Source organism: Nyctereutes procyonoides, unplaced genomic scaffold, assembly GCF_905146905.1.
Source record: "Nyctereutes procyonoides isolate TBG_1078 unplaced genomic scaffold, NYPRO_anot_genome, whole genome shotgun sequence".
Classification (NCBI taxonomy): Eukaryota; Metazoa; Chordata; class Mammalia; order Carnivora; family Canidae; genus Nyctereutes; species Nyctereutes procyonoides.
Window position 1 is genome coordinate 1,006,097 of NW_026575128.1, and position 16,645 is coordinate 1,022,741.

Genomic DNA, 16,645 nt, shown 5'->3' on the forward strand with positions numbered 1-16,645 from the left:
TTGTGAATTTATTTATTTTGGTACCTTATCTGGGAATTCTAGGCCTAGATCAAAGGCAGATTCCCCAGAGAGGATTTGCATTTGTTTTTCTCAAGGACAGGTGGGGAATAATACCATTCTAGGACTACTGTAAACAAAATTCTAAGTATGAAGCTTTTTAAACTGTGAGAGGGGAGAGTCAGCTTAGGTGAGAGTCAGCTTATGATTATCAGTATCAGGGGAGATACTGTTTTACTGCAATCATAGGCCCCCATCCCCTGGCTGGCACTCAGTGCCAAGGTTAAGCAAGCAAGTTTTCCTTGCTATCTCTTGGGTAATACCTGGACTTTGCCTCTTGTACCTTGGGCCCCATTAGGCCTTCTAAGTGCAAGCTGAAATTCATAGGGTTTGGCAAAATGCCTTGAAGGTGAATGAAAGCTGGTTTCAGTTCCCTGCATACTTCTTTAGTTTCTCTATTTAGTTTTTAGGCCTTGATCAGATGTTATTTTCCTTCAGGATTATTGATTAATTTTTAAAGATTTTGGAAGATTTTATCCAATGTTTGTAATTTTCGGTGACATGTTGGTTAAGCTATCTATTCTGTCATTTTGGCAGGAATAGAAGTGCCTTGTCTCTCTCTAGTGCATGCAGGAACAATTAGATGCAAGGAATTCATTCAGCCTCTAGCTTAAAGGTTATAACCTTGGGACAGAATCTAATGTTTTGTTTGGTCCACATTGTATTTAGAAAAGAAAAATCAGGAGAATGCAAATAAAATTTTGGATATCTTATCTTGAAAAATTAGTTCTTAGAATATTGGGTTTGCAATTAATTCTCCTTAGCAGCAATTGGCTGGAACTGGGAATAGCAGCTGATCCATCTCCTTCAGTGTGAACATGTTCTCTTTAGTTTTACACAATCTGCACTATTTGTGCAGTGTATACATATGTTTATGTCCATTCCAGGTTCTCTCATTCATGTTACCTGTAGACATTTGTGGATCATCCTTGTGCCCGGTAGTAGTACTAATAGACAATTTTACATTTGTTCATTGATTTTAATTCTAACAACAAACCTGGAATTTATCCCTGATGAGTAAATAGAATTATATAGGCAGTATTTATTCCCAAGTTGCAGATGAAGAATCTTAGGTTCAGTGAGGTTACATAAATTCTTTAAGGTCTTTTAGTGTCATAGTTAATTTTTTTTTAAGACTTTATTTATTCATGAGAGAGAGAGAGACACAGAGACAGAGACAGAGACACAGGAGAGGGAGGCAGAGGGAGAAGCATGCTCCATGCAGGGAGCCCGATGCGGGACTTGATCCTGGGACTCCAGGATCACTCCTTGGGCCAAAGGCAGGCGCTAAACCGCTGAGCCACCCAGGGACCCCCATAGTTGATTTTGAACCTAGAGTTTCTTATTCAAAACTCCTGTTAGAGTGCTATTTTTAACTTTAAGTGATGGAACTGTTCTTTCTTCAGGTGAAGTCTTAAGTCCAGTATAAAAGAAATCAATAAAGATAACACTGTTTTGATTGAAGAGTAGATGGCATAGGGGACAATTATGTGAGGATGGGAACCTGCATACTCATTATTATACTCTCCGTATAATATTTAGCATAACAAGTTGTTGAATTTTATGTTTTCAGCTCCTTTGGATGTTACAATTATAGTGTGTTTTTCTTATGCTTCCTGGTATGTCTCTCTTCAGTATAATTCCTCTCATTGTTTAATAGCATTTTTGATTCATAAAGGTATATGTTCAGGTAGAGTTGAACATTTTAGCCTTCTATTTGTTTTCAGAGTGTTTTAATTAGAAATGAATCTTATTTATAGTTTAATATACTTTGGAGCTTCTGATAACTAACTTTTCTTTACTTTTCAGATTCTCTTTGTGGCCAGATGGGTTTGTATGGACAGGCTTGTCCATCTGTAACTTCATTAAGGTGAGTGCTCTTCTTTTCCTTACTGGAATGTGTAACATTTTAAAAGTTCAACTGGTCAGGTCATATTAGAATGAATTTCAAGGTAAGGTTCGTGATAAAATATTGTTTTGTCAGACAGTGCTATTTGATGGGTTGGGAGATATTTTTGTGTATGGAGATATTTGTAGTAATGGGATTTGGATTTTAATTTCCAACTACTTAATTTACGTATGTTCTTAAACATGGAATAACAAAATTTTTATACTTCTTTTTTAAAAAACTATTCTGCTTTCTACTTGTTTTTGTTAATATTTTTTTTTTATATTTTTTATTTTTATTTATTTATGACAGTCACACAGATAGAGAGAGAGAGGCAGAGACACAGGCAGAGGGAGAAGCAGGCTCCATGCACCGGGAGCCTGACGTGGGATTCGATCCCGGGTCTCCAGGATCGCGCCCTGGGCCAAAGGCAGGCGCTAAACCGCTGCGCCACCCAGGGATCCCCTCTACTTGTTTTAATTAGAAAGTACACAGTAGAGTTTGATTGCTTTTGTAGCAGATTAAATAAGACTAGTTTTATCTATTTTTATCTCTTTCTAAATCATGATATAAATATACCGAGATTATCCTTACTTATAGTAAATAAGTAAAGCTTAAGTAGAAACTAAATTGTATATAATCCAGTAGTCTTAGGTTTTTTGAAGTTGCTAAATCCTTTTTACAAATTAAATCTTATGTGAAATCCTGTGAATAAAAGCATACAGGACTTTTTGCTTGTATTAGGTTTTCATGTTCTACCCTCACAATTGCCCCTGAGGTATTGTTGCAGTTCCCAGAGCACAGTTTGAAAAAATAACCTAAATCTGTTAATTGAAATCTTTCAGACTAGAATGTGAATTGTTAATGGTAGCATGTCCTGGTTACAAGTAACTGCTAGAGCAGTATCATGTATTCATTTGGTATATTGAGCACCTGGGTATGTCGTTGGGCACTATTCTAAATGCTGACTATAGCAGTGAACATAACAGATAAAAATCCTATAATCATGGAGCTGCATTCTGGTGAGGGGATAATTAATAAACAAGAAATATCTGTTAGTATATATAGTGCCAGAGCAAGCACAAGAAGCATGTTAGTGACAGTGATGAGGGCTAAGTGAAAAAATAGTGAAGGGGAATAGGAAGTATTAGGGTTGTGTGTCATTTTAGTCAAGGAAAGCTTTACTGAAAATGTGATGTTTGAAAACCTGAAAGAGTGATGGATTCTTCCATTTGGGGTATATGGAATATGAGCATTCCAGGCAGAGGGAATCCAGGAACTGATAGGCTTGAGACTTGCCTTGTGTTTTGGAAGACTGATGAAGTCAGCATGGCTAGAACAGAGTAAGTGATGAAGAGAGTTGGGAATGCCCAGTTTTGGAGGGCAGAAGGAGAGAGAGGAGAGATAAAAAGCTGTTAGAGCTATGAATGTGAAGTTAGGGAATCCTAAGGCTTGAAAGCAATTCTGGTGGTCTAGAATGCCACAGAAGAAAAATGAATTTGCATTTTTAAAAAAGATTTCCTGTATATTTGGCAGAGCAAGTGAGAGAGCAGGGGCCGGGGCAAAGGGAGTGGGAGAAGCAGGCTCCCCACTGAGCAGGGAGCCTGACACGGGGCTTAATCCCAGGACCCTGGGATCATGACCTGAGCTGAAGGCTGACACTTAACCGCTTAGCCTACTCAGCCACTTAGGTGCCCCTGAATTTGCATTTTTATGTACTTGAACTTTCAGCAGGCCAACGCTGGCTATCCTTTGCTTCAGTAGAAAAGCTTTACTCTGCCATTATGGCACTTCTTTCCTTGAGAATGCATCTCCAGCTTATCATGGAAATAGATGGAGAGGTTGCTTTTCTACTTTGCTAGAGTGTATGTGTCCTCTGTCCGTACCTCCAAATGAGGGACACCTATATAGCTCTGAAAAGAACCTTTTAAAAAAAGACTATCATCATTTCTTTTTTTTTTTTTTTTAAGATTTTAAAATTTCTTTATTCATAAGAGACATAAAGAGAGGCAGAGTCATGGCAGAGGGAGAAGCAGGCTCCTCGCAGGGAACCCAAAGTGGGACTCGATCCCAGGACCCTGGTGTCATGCCCTGAGCCAAAGGCAGACACTCAACCACTGAGCCACCCAGGTGCCCCTATCATCATTTCTTTGATTTCCAAAGCTGCTTTGGGACTAATTGACTTAATAGTGCTCAGAATGATGGGAGGAGTCATTTTACCCCCATCCCCTTTTTAATATTTAAAACTTTGAATATGGTTATTTTGGGATATTTTGGAGACTTTGATCTACTGATTAGACTTTCTTAAAGATATTTTAGTTGTGAGATATGCTGAAATAATCCTATACTAAAGTCATTGAGATTTTAAACCTCTTTGAGTATTTATGTGTAGGTTTAAGCCTATATGTGACATTGGGTTAGGAATAATGTATATCCAGCTTCTGTGCTTGGTAGAATTATAGAATTGGAAGGAATGGGCAGCCCCGGTGGCGCAGTGGTTTAGCGCCGCCTGCAGCCCAGGGCGTGATCTGGAGACCCTGGATCGAGTCCCACGTCGGGCCCTCTGCATGGAGCCTGCTTCTCCCTCTGCCTGTGTCTCTGCCTCTCTCTCTCTCTCTGTGTCTCATTAATAAATAAATAAAATCTTTTGAAAAAAAAGTATAGATTTGAGTCCTGAGATGTACCTGTATATTTTATTTCTAAGTACAGAGTAAGAACAAAAGCTTACCAAAAAAGTAGAAACTTTCCTTGACATTTGCTTTATGTAGACAAGTAAACACATATGTGTATATAACCTACTTCTTTTGCACGTTGTAACAATAGATTATTATAATTTGGTTTGATTAAAGCAAAATAAAATTTGATGTTTCTTTAGACTTGTTTAGTTGAGGCCCTTTATGTATTTCTGCATAGAGGATTGATTTTACAGTTCCCATGTATATAAATCCTGGGACGCTGGTGGTTATCAGTAGCACTATAAGTAGTTTCTGGTGACACCACCTTCTACCTGAGATCTCGTTTTTTCTTTTTTTTTTTTCATATTTTTACCTGAATTTTTGCACTTTTTCCTTTTTGTTAGGCTTCTCCCTTAAAAATTATTTATTTTAGAGAGTGTGTGCGTACTTGCCTTTGTGACCTGGGGGAGGGGCAGAGAGGGGGAGGGAATCCTCAGGCAGACTCTCCACTGAACACAGAGCCCAACATTGGGCTCCATCCCACGACCCTGAGATCATGACCCTGTCAAAATCAAGAGTTGGCCGTTGAATTGACTGAGCCACCCAGGGTACCCTTTTATGCTTCTCCCTTAAAGATGCCTTTTATTATTGATCCAATCTGTCTGTTTAGGATATACTAGGAAACACATACGGATATTTTAGCACAGGAGAACCTCATGTGTTAGTGTCCCAGATAAATTTCCTGTCCATCTGTTTCCTCATTTCTCTTCTCTTGATATTGATGACCTTACTATTTAGAATGACCAGAAAAGGGTGGATTTATTTTAAGACCTCTTATTGCCTTATTTCTAGTAACAGGCTTGGTATTAATAAGGCAGCTCTGGTATATCGTCTTAGAATTAGGTAAATATAGGCTTAAGTTTCTGCCACAAATAACCCATATGATCTTGGAAAGTTATTTCAGTTTTCCCAATTTTGCGGTAACTGGGTTGTTAATGCTTATCTCACTGGTCTGTTAGATTCATGGGATTAAATATATACATAAGTCACCTGGCGTATTTTTTCTTTTCTCTTTTTCAATAGTAGAAAGCAAAAGGGATCATTATTTTTAGAATAAAAGAGGACAGATTTGTATCCTTTGCTGTTAGCTCAAGAACATGGGAGATTTCCTCTATTTGCTCTGAATTCTTAGATTCTAAAGTAACTGCCAGTAGTGTTCAAGTTTGCAGCAGGCCTTGAGGCTAAGGATGTTGCTGACATTGAATATTATATGTTTATTATATTTATAATTTTACGCTATTAGGTCTCTCCCACACAGTGGCAAAAATAGCCATTGTTTATCCTTGTTACCATGTTTATCAAGCTTTTTGGGGGAATTGATAGAATCTATTAATTTGCGTGTTTAGGTGTGGCATATTCCAATTAAATAAAGAGTAATGAGAAACCCTCTCAATTTTGACAATTATAGAGACTTTTCTAAATCATATTTTGAATTTTTCTGGCTTATATTGTAAAGCTTTATTGTCTGATACAGTAGTCATTAGCCTCATGTGACTATTTAAATTAAATAAAAATAAAAACAAAAAATCAGTTTTTTAGTTACACTACATTTTAATTACCCAGTAGCTACACATGGCTAGTGGCTATCATACTGGATAGCACACATACATTTTCATTGTTGCAGAAAGTTCTTTTTTTTTTTTTTTTTAAGATTTATTTATTTATTGTGGGGGGGGAGACACAGGCAGAGGGAGAAGCAGGCTCCATGCAGGGAGCCCGACGTGGGACTTGATCCCGTGTTTCCAGGATCACACCCCGGGCTGTAGGCCGTGCTAAACCGCTGCTCCACCGGGGCTGCCCTGTTGCAGAAAGTTCTATTGGACAGTTCTGGCCTTGAGCATCCTAAATGTAATTTTATCTTTGATCTTAGATGACAGAATGCCCCAGGGCTTCCATTTCTGATTATTAGGTATTGAAGAGTATCACTTGACTAGTCATTGACTTAAGGACATATTATTAAAAGTTGACTTTTGCGACTAAATATTGACTTTGATATCTAGCATGTATGGTGTTCTCACTACTAGACCAGGCATTATTTAAGCATTTTAAAATATATTAATTAAATCCCTCCAACAGCTCTATTATAAGGCTGATACCATTGTTGTTTTCATTTCCTAAGTGAGGAAATAGAGATATAAAAGTTAAGCTAAATTGAAGGATATGCAGGGAATGAAGGGACAGAGCTGGGATTCATATGTAGGCTTTGCTCCAGTGCCCATCCTCTTAATCATGAAATTCTACCTCTTGGCTGTCAGTATTCATCAATAATTTGAGGCTTTTTCTTAAGATGAGGGATGTCAAAAATATTCTACTTAATTGAGGATACTAGAAAAAATTATAAAAGGGAAATAGGGCAGCCCGGGTGGCTCAGCAGTTTAGCACCACCTTCAGCCCAGAGCGTGATCCTGGAGACCCAGGATTGAGTCCCATGTCAGGCTCCCTGCGTGGAGCCTACTTCTCCCTCTGCCTATGTCTCTGCCTCTCTTTTTCTCTCTGTGTCTCTCATGAATAAATAAATAAAATCTTTAAAATAAAAAGGAAATATCAATTCAGGAAACTGGAGAGAAAAGTGATAGAAAACTAGTGAATTTACGTTCTCTAAAATTGAAAAAAAAACTTGTTATGAAAGGCAGCAGCTTTTTTTATAGGGAGATGGAGAAATTTGAGTTGTCACGAATTCATGTATGTGGGGGAAATGATATCAGAGGTAATGGAATAAAAAGCATCACTGGGTATGTTGGCAAAGTAAAAGAGTTAAGTATAAAATCTGTGCCTGTCAACAGTGTATAAGATATAAAATAGTACTGAAAAATAAAAAAGTGTTATGATTTGATTTAGTAAGCTTAGTTTAGTAAAACTTTGCTTGGCTGCAAGTAAAGGAAACTGGCACTGGATATGTTAAACAAAAGAAAAGAAATTTATTTGTGGAGAATATGGGAGTATTTCACAGAACCAAGGGGATAGTTGGATCTCTTGAGGGGCTAGAACTTAGGTTCTTAAGAACCTAGGCAGTATACTCTCTTCTCTCTTGCTTTTCTCAGACTGATTTGTTTCCTCATTTCTACAAACCAACTTTCTTTGCCTTTTTTGGCACATGGCCATCCCATACCTCTCAAGTTCATAGCTTCTTCATTCAGGAGGCCATCTCAAACCTAATTTCAGTCCTAATTCTGAGTTCCTAAGGAGGAAAATTCAGGTGAACAACTTAGGTCAGGTGTCAACCCTGGTTCTCCTCCTTTAATTTGTTGGTATAGATATGACTTTCAGGGCCCTGGGGATGCAGATAACTCTGAGAAAGGGCATGGTGAGCTAAGCAAACTACTGCAGGAAATATCTGATACAAAGCAGCACATATCCAGTGTTGGGTGAGAAGAGTTAGGATTTCAAGAGAGGATTTTTTTTTTTAGGATTCAGACACCCTTTTCTTGTAGTCATATGGGTAGTGAATGGGAGACTAGTTTGCCACCTTCCTTTTGGAATTGTGCATTTGGAACTGGAATCTTGTTCCAGTTCTGTTGACTTTGACAGATACGTATTGAATACATACTCATTATGTGCTTACTATCATTCAAGATTCTCATAGAAACAATAAAAGAAAAGGACAACAGAAAGATTATTTTGCCTCATACTGATGCTTACTTGAGAATCTGAGGGATAGGTGCTTATGGACAGGTCCTTGTTAAAGGTTATGGTGCTGATTGGAGATTTTAAGCTGAGGGATCCCTTTCTTTGTAGTTTGGAGATTTTAAGCTGAGGGACCCCTTTCTTTGCAGTTAACTTTCTTTCTTTCCTTCTTTTCTTTTTTTTTTTTAAAGGTGTCTAATAGTTGTCATTTGTTGAGTGTCTACTGTGTGCCAGGCATTAACTGTATTCGCGTGTTCCATATATATTTTGTCATTTACTACTCACAGGAAATCTATGAGACTTACAGGTTTGTTTGACTTATCTAAGGATGCAGTTAATAAGTGGGAGAGTGAGAATTCAAGCTTTTTGAGTGACTGGAAAGCCTATACTGGAGGCGCCTATTTGGGTCAGTGGTTGAGCGTCTGCCTTCGGCTCAGCGCCTGATCCTAGAGTTCCGGGGATCAAGTCCCACACTGGGCTCTCTGCTTCTCCTTTTGCCTATGTCTCTAGCGCTCTCTCTCTGCATCTCTCATGAATAAATAAGTAAAATCTTAAAAAAAAAAAAAAAAGCCCCATGCTGTTTTCATTACATTGTACTATATTGGAAACTGATTTTCATGATTTATAAAATTAAGGTTATATTAGCCATATAACATGGTTCTTAAATTTTTTGGTCTCTCAAAAATTATTTAGCATCCAAAGAGCTTTTGTTTATGTGTTATTATCTATCAAAATTTATTATATTAGGGCTTAAAACTAGGAAAAAATGAGGGATCCCTGGGTGGCGCAGCGGTTTGGCGCCTGCCTTTGGCCCAGGGTGCGATCCTGGAGACCCGGGATTGAATCCCACGTCGGGCTCCCGGTGCATGGAGCCTGCTTCTCCCTCTGCCTATGTCTCTGCCTCTCTCTCTCTCTCTCTCTGTGTGTGACTATCATAAATAAAAATAAAAATTAAAAAAAAATTAAAAAAAAACTAGGAAAAAATGAAAATACTTATTAATTTACATAAAATAACAGTAAACCCACGATATGCTAACATAGACAACATGTTTTATGAAACATTAACTGTATTTTACAAAACAAAAAAAAATGAATAAGATTGGCATTGCTTTACATTTTTGCAAATTTAGAAACTGTTTTAATAGAGACAGCTGGATTCTCATCTCTGCCTTTGCGTTCATTCTGATGTGATATCACCCATCACATAGCATCTGAAAAGCTCCATTGTACACTTACGAGAGATGAGAGTGGAAAAGACAAATAACATCTCATTATGAAAATTGTTTTGATCCTTCAGATCCCCTGAAAGGGTGTCTGGACTACACTTTTAGGATCACTGAATCAGAGACATGACATGTAGAAGTTGAAGCTGTTTCTTAACATTTTCTGTGCAACATATTTAACCCTAAAAGGTAAGATGGGATTACCTTCCACGATGTCAACCTCTGCCAGCACTGATGCCAAACTACTGGTATAATGTATGGTGAATTGGAACAGTATGGTTGTAAGAGGTTAGGATAAACACTTTAATGAGACAGGATATGTGTCACTCAGAGGACTTTTATTATATATACTACATATATATGTGTGTATATGTATATACACACACGTATTTTAAAGTAAGTATAAGGAGTATTAATAGCAGATTCTGTATGGATTTTTAACTTTTTTTTTTAGAGAGCTCCTATGCACAAGCTCACGAGTGGGGGAGAGGGGGAGAGAGAATCCTAAGCCAGGCGCCAAGCTCAGCACTGAGCCCTACATGAGGCTCTGTCCCAGGACCATGAACCAAAATCAAGAATTGGACACTTAACTTACTAAGCCACCCAGGTGCTCCTGTGTGGGTTTTTAAATAACAGCTAGAAAGGTGACTTCGAGTATTCTTGTATTAAAGGGACTAGTGTTCATCAGTCTTTCCAAACTACTCAGAGTTTCTAGTAGGCGAGTGAGATTTAAATGTAAAATACAGTATTTATTTGATGACAATGTAGTTGAGTGGTTAATGTCCAAAAATGTTTATTTTTCCTTCTCACATTGTGAAACAAAAGATACCTTAAATGATAATTATACATACAGTGTGAAAATATCTTTTGACCACATGATCCCTAAGTTTGTACCTTAAATGGAGTTCTAAGAGTATGGCTTGTATGAATTCAGAATGCAGTTTTTTGAATCTAATATCATATGTGGGGTAACTTGGAGAGAATCTGGAAAAGAGCAATAAATATATCAGGATTCCAAATTCAGATACTATTGGAGTAATTCTGGACTTTAAATTTACAGAAAAAGGAACTCAAGTTGTGTTAATGTTGTACAATACGTGAAGTATCGTGAATAGAATTCTGACCAGTTCTCATTTTCCAAGAGAGAATTTATTTATTTATTTATTTATTTACTTATTTATTTATTTATTTATTTATTTATTTATTTTTTTTTTTGAATTTTTATTTATTTATGATAGTCACAGAGAGAGAGAGAGGCAGAGACACAGGCAGAGGGAGAAGCAGGCTCCATGCACCGGGAGCCCGACGTGGGATTCGATCCTGGGTCTCCAGGATCGCGCCCCGGGCCAAAGGCAGGCACCAAACTGCTGCGCCACCCGGGGATCCCCCAAGAGAGAATTTAAAGAATTTTACTTCCCATAGCAAAGGGGATATATATTAGCCAGCTAATAATTTTAATTTTTAAAGGAATTTATTTTTAAAGTAGTCTTTATGCCAAGTGTGGGGTCAACTCATGACCCCAAGATCAAGAAATGCGTGCTCTTATCAACTGAGCCAGCAGGTGCCCTGAGCCAGTAAAAAATTAAAAAAAAAAAAAACAAAACACTCATTGAGTTACATACCTTAGAACAGACTGAGTTAAGTTGTGAACTTTTCTTCCCTTGAGGATCTTAAAAGAAATTTACGATAGTCATACAGAGAGAGAGAGAGGCAGAGACACAGGCAGAGGGAGAAGAGCAGGCTCCATGCACCGGGAGCCCGACGTGGAATTCGATCCCGGGTCTCCAGGATCACACCCTGGGCCCAAAGGCAGGCGCCAAACCACTGTGCCACCCAGGGATCCCTGAGATTCTTTTTCATCTCTGATTTTATGATAATAGCTCTGAAATCATAGTAGTTTTACAAATGACAGTTGCCTGACTAAATCTCCCAGATTTTTGCGTGAGCTGTGTTGTGAATATTCTTGGAATTTTAGGAGGGAAAATAGAAGTTGTGAAAGTCATGAGGTTTGAAGAGTGACCTTCTACTATTTGTGTATTGGATTCCTTCTCCTAAATTGAGTCCTCCACCTCTATTTTCACTTCAAACCAGTGAGGATTTTTCAGCTTATTTTTTTTAAAAGGTCATTGCTTATAGGAAGTTTAAAGGCTCAGTTATTCATACCTTGGTGGGGATTAGTTTGATGCTGTCCATTTTTTTCCTTAATGGAGCAGAGACCAACGGTCTTGAAGAGGTGCGAGTTTTTACCAAAAGAGAAGATCGAGTAATTATGCATTACATGATACCAACATGGTGGCCAATATTAGAGGCTTAGGGCATGTGAGATGAGAGAGCCAAGGTATAGAGGGTAATTAGAAGTATGCCAGATATAAACCATATTGAAATTTTGTCAAGAACAAGCTGATCTTGCACCAGGAAAATGGAAAAGCTTCTTTCTTTTTTTTTCCCCCTCCACATTACTCCTTTGTCTCTCTGCTCCAAGATATCCAACAGGGGCTTTTATACTCTAAGAACTGTTGAGTTAGAATTCCTTTATGGAATAAATAGGATTTTGTGGTCTGCTTCAGAAATCATCGCACATCATCTAATTTCTATGGGGAAGAGTATGTTCTCAATTCTCATATGTAGTCCACAAACAAAAATTTAAAACCTTATCCTTTCTGGGTCACTTTAGTGTAAATAATTGAATGAGGGGCTCATTTCCATTGAGGTGGTTAAATGATTATTTTGTCAGTTAGGCATGTAAGTCTAAAACCACTGAGTAAGAATGACAATCATTTAAAATTTAGAAAATTCTGGGGCACCTGACTGGTGTGGTAGAGTTCGGTAGAGTGTGCGACTCTTATTCTTGGGGTTGTCAGTTTGAGCCCCACATTGGGTATAGAGATTACTTAAAATCTTATTTAAAAAAATGAAATAAAATTTAGGAAATTTTGAAGAGTATGAATCTGATAATAAAATTGACTGTATGTTAGAAGCTATTCTTAGTACTTTGTATGTATTAACTCATTTAGTCCTCATTTAATTCTCACAGCAATCCTTTGGGTTGGATGCTATTTTTATCCTCATCTTAACAAATGAGGGAACTGAGACATTTACTTGTGTAAGGTCACATAGCTTAAAGCCAAAGAGTTTGGGTTCTAATCCAGGCAGACTTGCTCAAGAGTCTGTGTTCTTCATTACTAAGTCATATCTAATGTAGGACGCTGTTACTTTGTTGAAATTAAACTAGGAAACTTTGAGTTTGCTGGTATATGAAAACTAAAGTAACACCAGCTACTTTTGCTTGGAAATGGCTTAAATTTTTACCTTTAAATTAGGTAAAATTAGCTTTAAATTTTTACCTCATTTATAAGATAAAATTTTATTTTTTGTCGTGACTATAAAACATAAAGTCAATCTGTAGATTATTTTATTTCTTTTTAGATTTCTGCCATAAGCTGCCCCTGTGGGTACACAAATATTCACGTGTACTTTCTCCTATATAGTGAACTTATTTGTTCTTTCCAAAGGGGAACAACCCAGAGTTTCATCCAGCTATTATAAATAACTTAAAATCTAAGCTCTTTAGGTACACAGTCTTTTTTTTTTTTTTTTTTTTGGTACACAGTCTTTTTCATTAGATCGTAGTGTGGGTTTTTGTGGTTCAAAGTTCTGTAAACCAAAGATGAGTTATTGACATTCTACCTAATACTAGTGGTAGGGAAGGAATTAGGATAACGGTGATTGAAGCTATTATTCAGAAAAGGGGATTATTAAGTGCATTATAAAATCTTACTGGTTAGGAGTGACAGTGACTCCCTGATAGTATAATAAATTCTTGATTTTGTTCTTTGATAGGGCCTCCATTGTCTCCTATGCCTTCTGAAAGGTCGTAATCTTGTCCAGTGTCTTCCATGACCACATCTGAGATGGGTATTAGTGAAGATGCCCTTTCTGGGAAATGTACAGCTTTTATAGGTCACTTCTTGTTGATGAATTTGGTTATTATTTTGGAAACTTAAGAGGCTTTTGCAGTCTAGTCTCTATATCTCTCCCCACCTCCCATACAATTATCTTAAAACACTTAGTTTCTAGATTTTTTGCTGCTTTGATCCAAAGTGCCTGCCCAGACAGAATTTTTCAGTGTGAAGATTGTGCCCTTTGTGCTCTGTTTACCCAGGAATTTCCAGTCTTGTTTTGGTGCTGTGGAACCCCTTCAACAGTCTGGTGAAACCTGTGGATCCGTCTCAGAATGATGTCTCAAAATTCACAAGATAAAATACTTAGGATTACAAAGGGAACCAATTATATTGAAAGACGGTTAGCAAAATATTAACTTTGAAACATAGTAATATGTGCTTTTAACTTACTAAATAAAAGATCTATTGGCAAGTCTAATATAATAGCACAATTTTTAAGTAATTAAGTTTAAATTAAAAGTTGAGATTCCGCAACATTTGCACGTGAGAAGAATATATTGTGATTTTTATTGGTAGCACAGTCATAAGTACTATGATTTGTCTAATTTCATAATTAAAAGAAATGCTAAATTTCACTTACAAGTTGGTGGAAATAGAGTATTTTTTCCCCATCCAAGTTCATTGGCCTCTTCTGGCTTCTGAGGGAATGATGATTCTGATGAGGCCATTTGAAACAGTGGTGGAAATCATGGGTGGAAAGACAACACCCTTACGACCTTAGTTTTGTGTGGTAAGGTACCAGTCTTTCCTACCGCCAAGGCTGCAGTTTTGTAGCTACCATTCAGTTACTTCAGTTTGCTACTTCAGAAGCAGTTGGTGTTTTTTCAGCTATGCAAGACTTTGAATTATAGGACTATTAGCTTAAATTGCAGGCCATTGGCAGGGAGTTACCCTCCCTTAGGAAATCTGCATTTTCTCCATCTCTGCTTGCAACTCTGAAGTTTATTTCTCTCTCAGGACTTTAAGTGATAAGAAGCCAGCACATGCCAACATTCTGATTTTTTTTTTTCTATATTTCTCTCCTTGCTATAGCATTAGTTGACATATGGCTTGTTCTAATTTCTGTAGATGACCACAGTTGACCAAATCCTTCACTCTCTTTTAATAAGGTCACCGGTTTTCCAGCTAGCAATATCAGAATTAATGTTTGCTTCATCAACTCCCTTAAGAGTGCCTTATTTTAGTCTCTGTTACTTGTATCACCCCACTTCCATGTCCCAAATTTCATATTTGTTAAGAATTGAATTCATCTGCTGGTAGATATCTTTTTATAGTAATTAGACACTTAAGAAATCTGGAAGGCAGGCAGTTCAGGGCTCGGATGGCAGCTTCACAATTGTTTCTCAAAAAACTCAGGGACCCGGATTCCTTCTCTCTGTTCCCATATCCTGAGTGTTTGGCTTCCATTTTCAAAGATCACCTTATGATCTAAGATGACTGCTGGAGCAATAGCTGTTGTGTTCACATTGCAGAGAGCAGGCATGGCAAGAGGTGCAATGCCATCCAGAATGAAATTGAGATTATATTCCTAAGGAAGAACATAAAAACAGATATTAGTTGGCAGTTGATGGTTTCTGCCATTGATCTTGTTGCCTTGAGTGCTAGGTTCTGTAATAGGAGTCATATATTTTAAGGTGTGTGTGTGTGTGTGTGTGTGTGTGTGTGTGTGTGTGTGTGTATGCACACATACCTTGATGAGTCAGTCGGTTAAGTGTCGCTTTGTTTTGACACATGTCATGTGAGATCAAGCCTGAGTCCATCGTGGTGCTGGGCATGGTGCCTACTTGATTCTCTCCCTCGCTCCTTCCCCTCTTCCCTCTAAAAAAAAAAAAAAAAGAAAGAAAAAAGAAAATATATATATTCCTTGAGATGCATGTGATCAGAATTATTGCTGTGGTAATTACAGAAATTTTTTTTGAGTTTTCAGTTGCTTAGTTTTTCTTAGAAGTTTTATGATGAATAGTTCTTGTGATTGTTCTTAAGTCTCTCTCTTTTTTTTAAGATTTTATTTATTCATGAGAGACACACAGAGAGAGAGGCAGAGACATAGGCAGAGGGAGAAGCAGGCTCCATGCAGGAAGCCCAATGTGGGACTCAATCCTGGGACTCCGGGATCATGCCTTGAACCAAAAGGCAGATGCTCAACTGCTGAGCCACCCAGGCGTTCCTTTCTTAAGTCTTTCAAGATGAAATGCCAAGTGCTAGGAATAGAGTAGGAGGATTCAAGAATATCTAGGTCATGACATCATTATCATTATTATTATTATTTTCCTTGTTGTCTTACCTTTATTTAGGAAGCCAGCAATATCTCTACCTTTTCCCCCCCTCCTTTTTGATACTGTTGAGAGCTTGAAAACTTCCTGAGTAATTATTGGTTACTCCTTGGTAGTTAGGGAGGTTGCAGAGGGAGACCAAGCAATGTGTTAAAGTACGCAGAAAGCTTATTTGGGATATCAATGGCAGTGTTTCATAAAGTGGGATTAGAATCCCCTCCTCTCCCCCATCTCATGACTTAATGTTGCTGTTGTTATATCTCAGTGTTGTTTACAGTCTCATTTTATGCAGAAAAAGATTCCTCATGAAACTTTTTTTTAGCAATAAATATCGTTACAGAGTTAAGAATTTAAGACTTCAATTTTCCATGCCCTGTTTTCTCCTATAAGTAACATTATCTTTTTATCTTTGCTTCCATCTTCCTATTTTTCTCTGCTATTCCAGAACTGTCTCTGTTCCTGTGTGGTGCTACTTGTCAGTCTGAGTCATACTTTTTTCCAATTCATAAAGTTCTTGAATCCTGTGATTATCCTTACCTCATGCTACTGAGTCCTTTTTTTGTTCACTACTTCCTTTTAGCTTGTCATTGTGTATGATTTCACTTTTTTTGGGAAGGATCACACTCATACCTTCATTGGCTAGTCACTGGTTCAATCGTTTAAGCATTCATTAACCCTTCACTTATTATGTTTTTAGGCATTAGAGAGAAGAATAAGAAAGTTTCTTCTTCCAAGGAGCTCATGGTCTCTGGGGAGATAGATAAAGATAGTTATAATTCTATGTAAATCCTGGGATGGAGGTGTTGATATGCTACTATGAGAGTAGGATCTAGTTCAGTTTAGGATGGAAGAGTGGATTGACCAGGCTTTTTAGGGCGGGGAG

General features: G+C 37.6%; 1 protein-coding gene across 6 annotated transcripts in view; it reads left to right on the forward strand.

Annotated features, from left to right (window-relative positions):
* Window positions 1-16,645, forward strand: part of FOXJ3 (forkhead box J3) — a 141,291-nt gene that overhangs the window by 21,037 nt on the left and 103,609 nt on the right. For all 6 annotated transcript variants that reach the window (XM_055341645.1, XM_055341647.1, XM_055341642.1 and 3 more), the window contains exon 2: window positions 1,867-1,927. In XM_055341645.1, coding sequence (XP_055197620.1) covers window positions 1,884-1,927 — 44 coding nt within the window. In that variant the 5' untranslated portion in view covers window positions 1,867-1,883. The remainder of the gene's footprint in view (window positions 1-1,866; window positions 1,928-16,645) is intronic.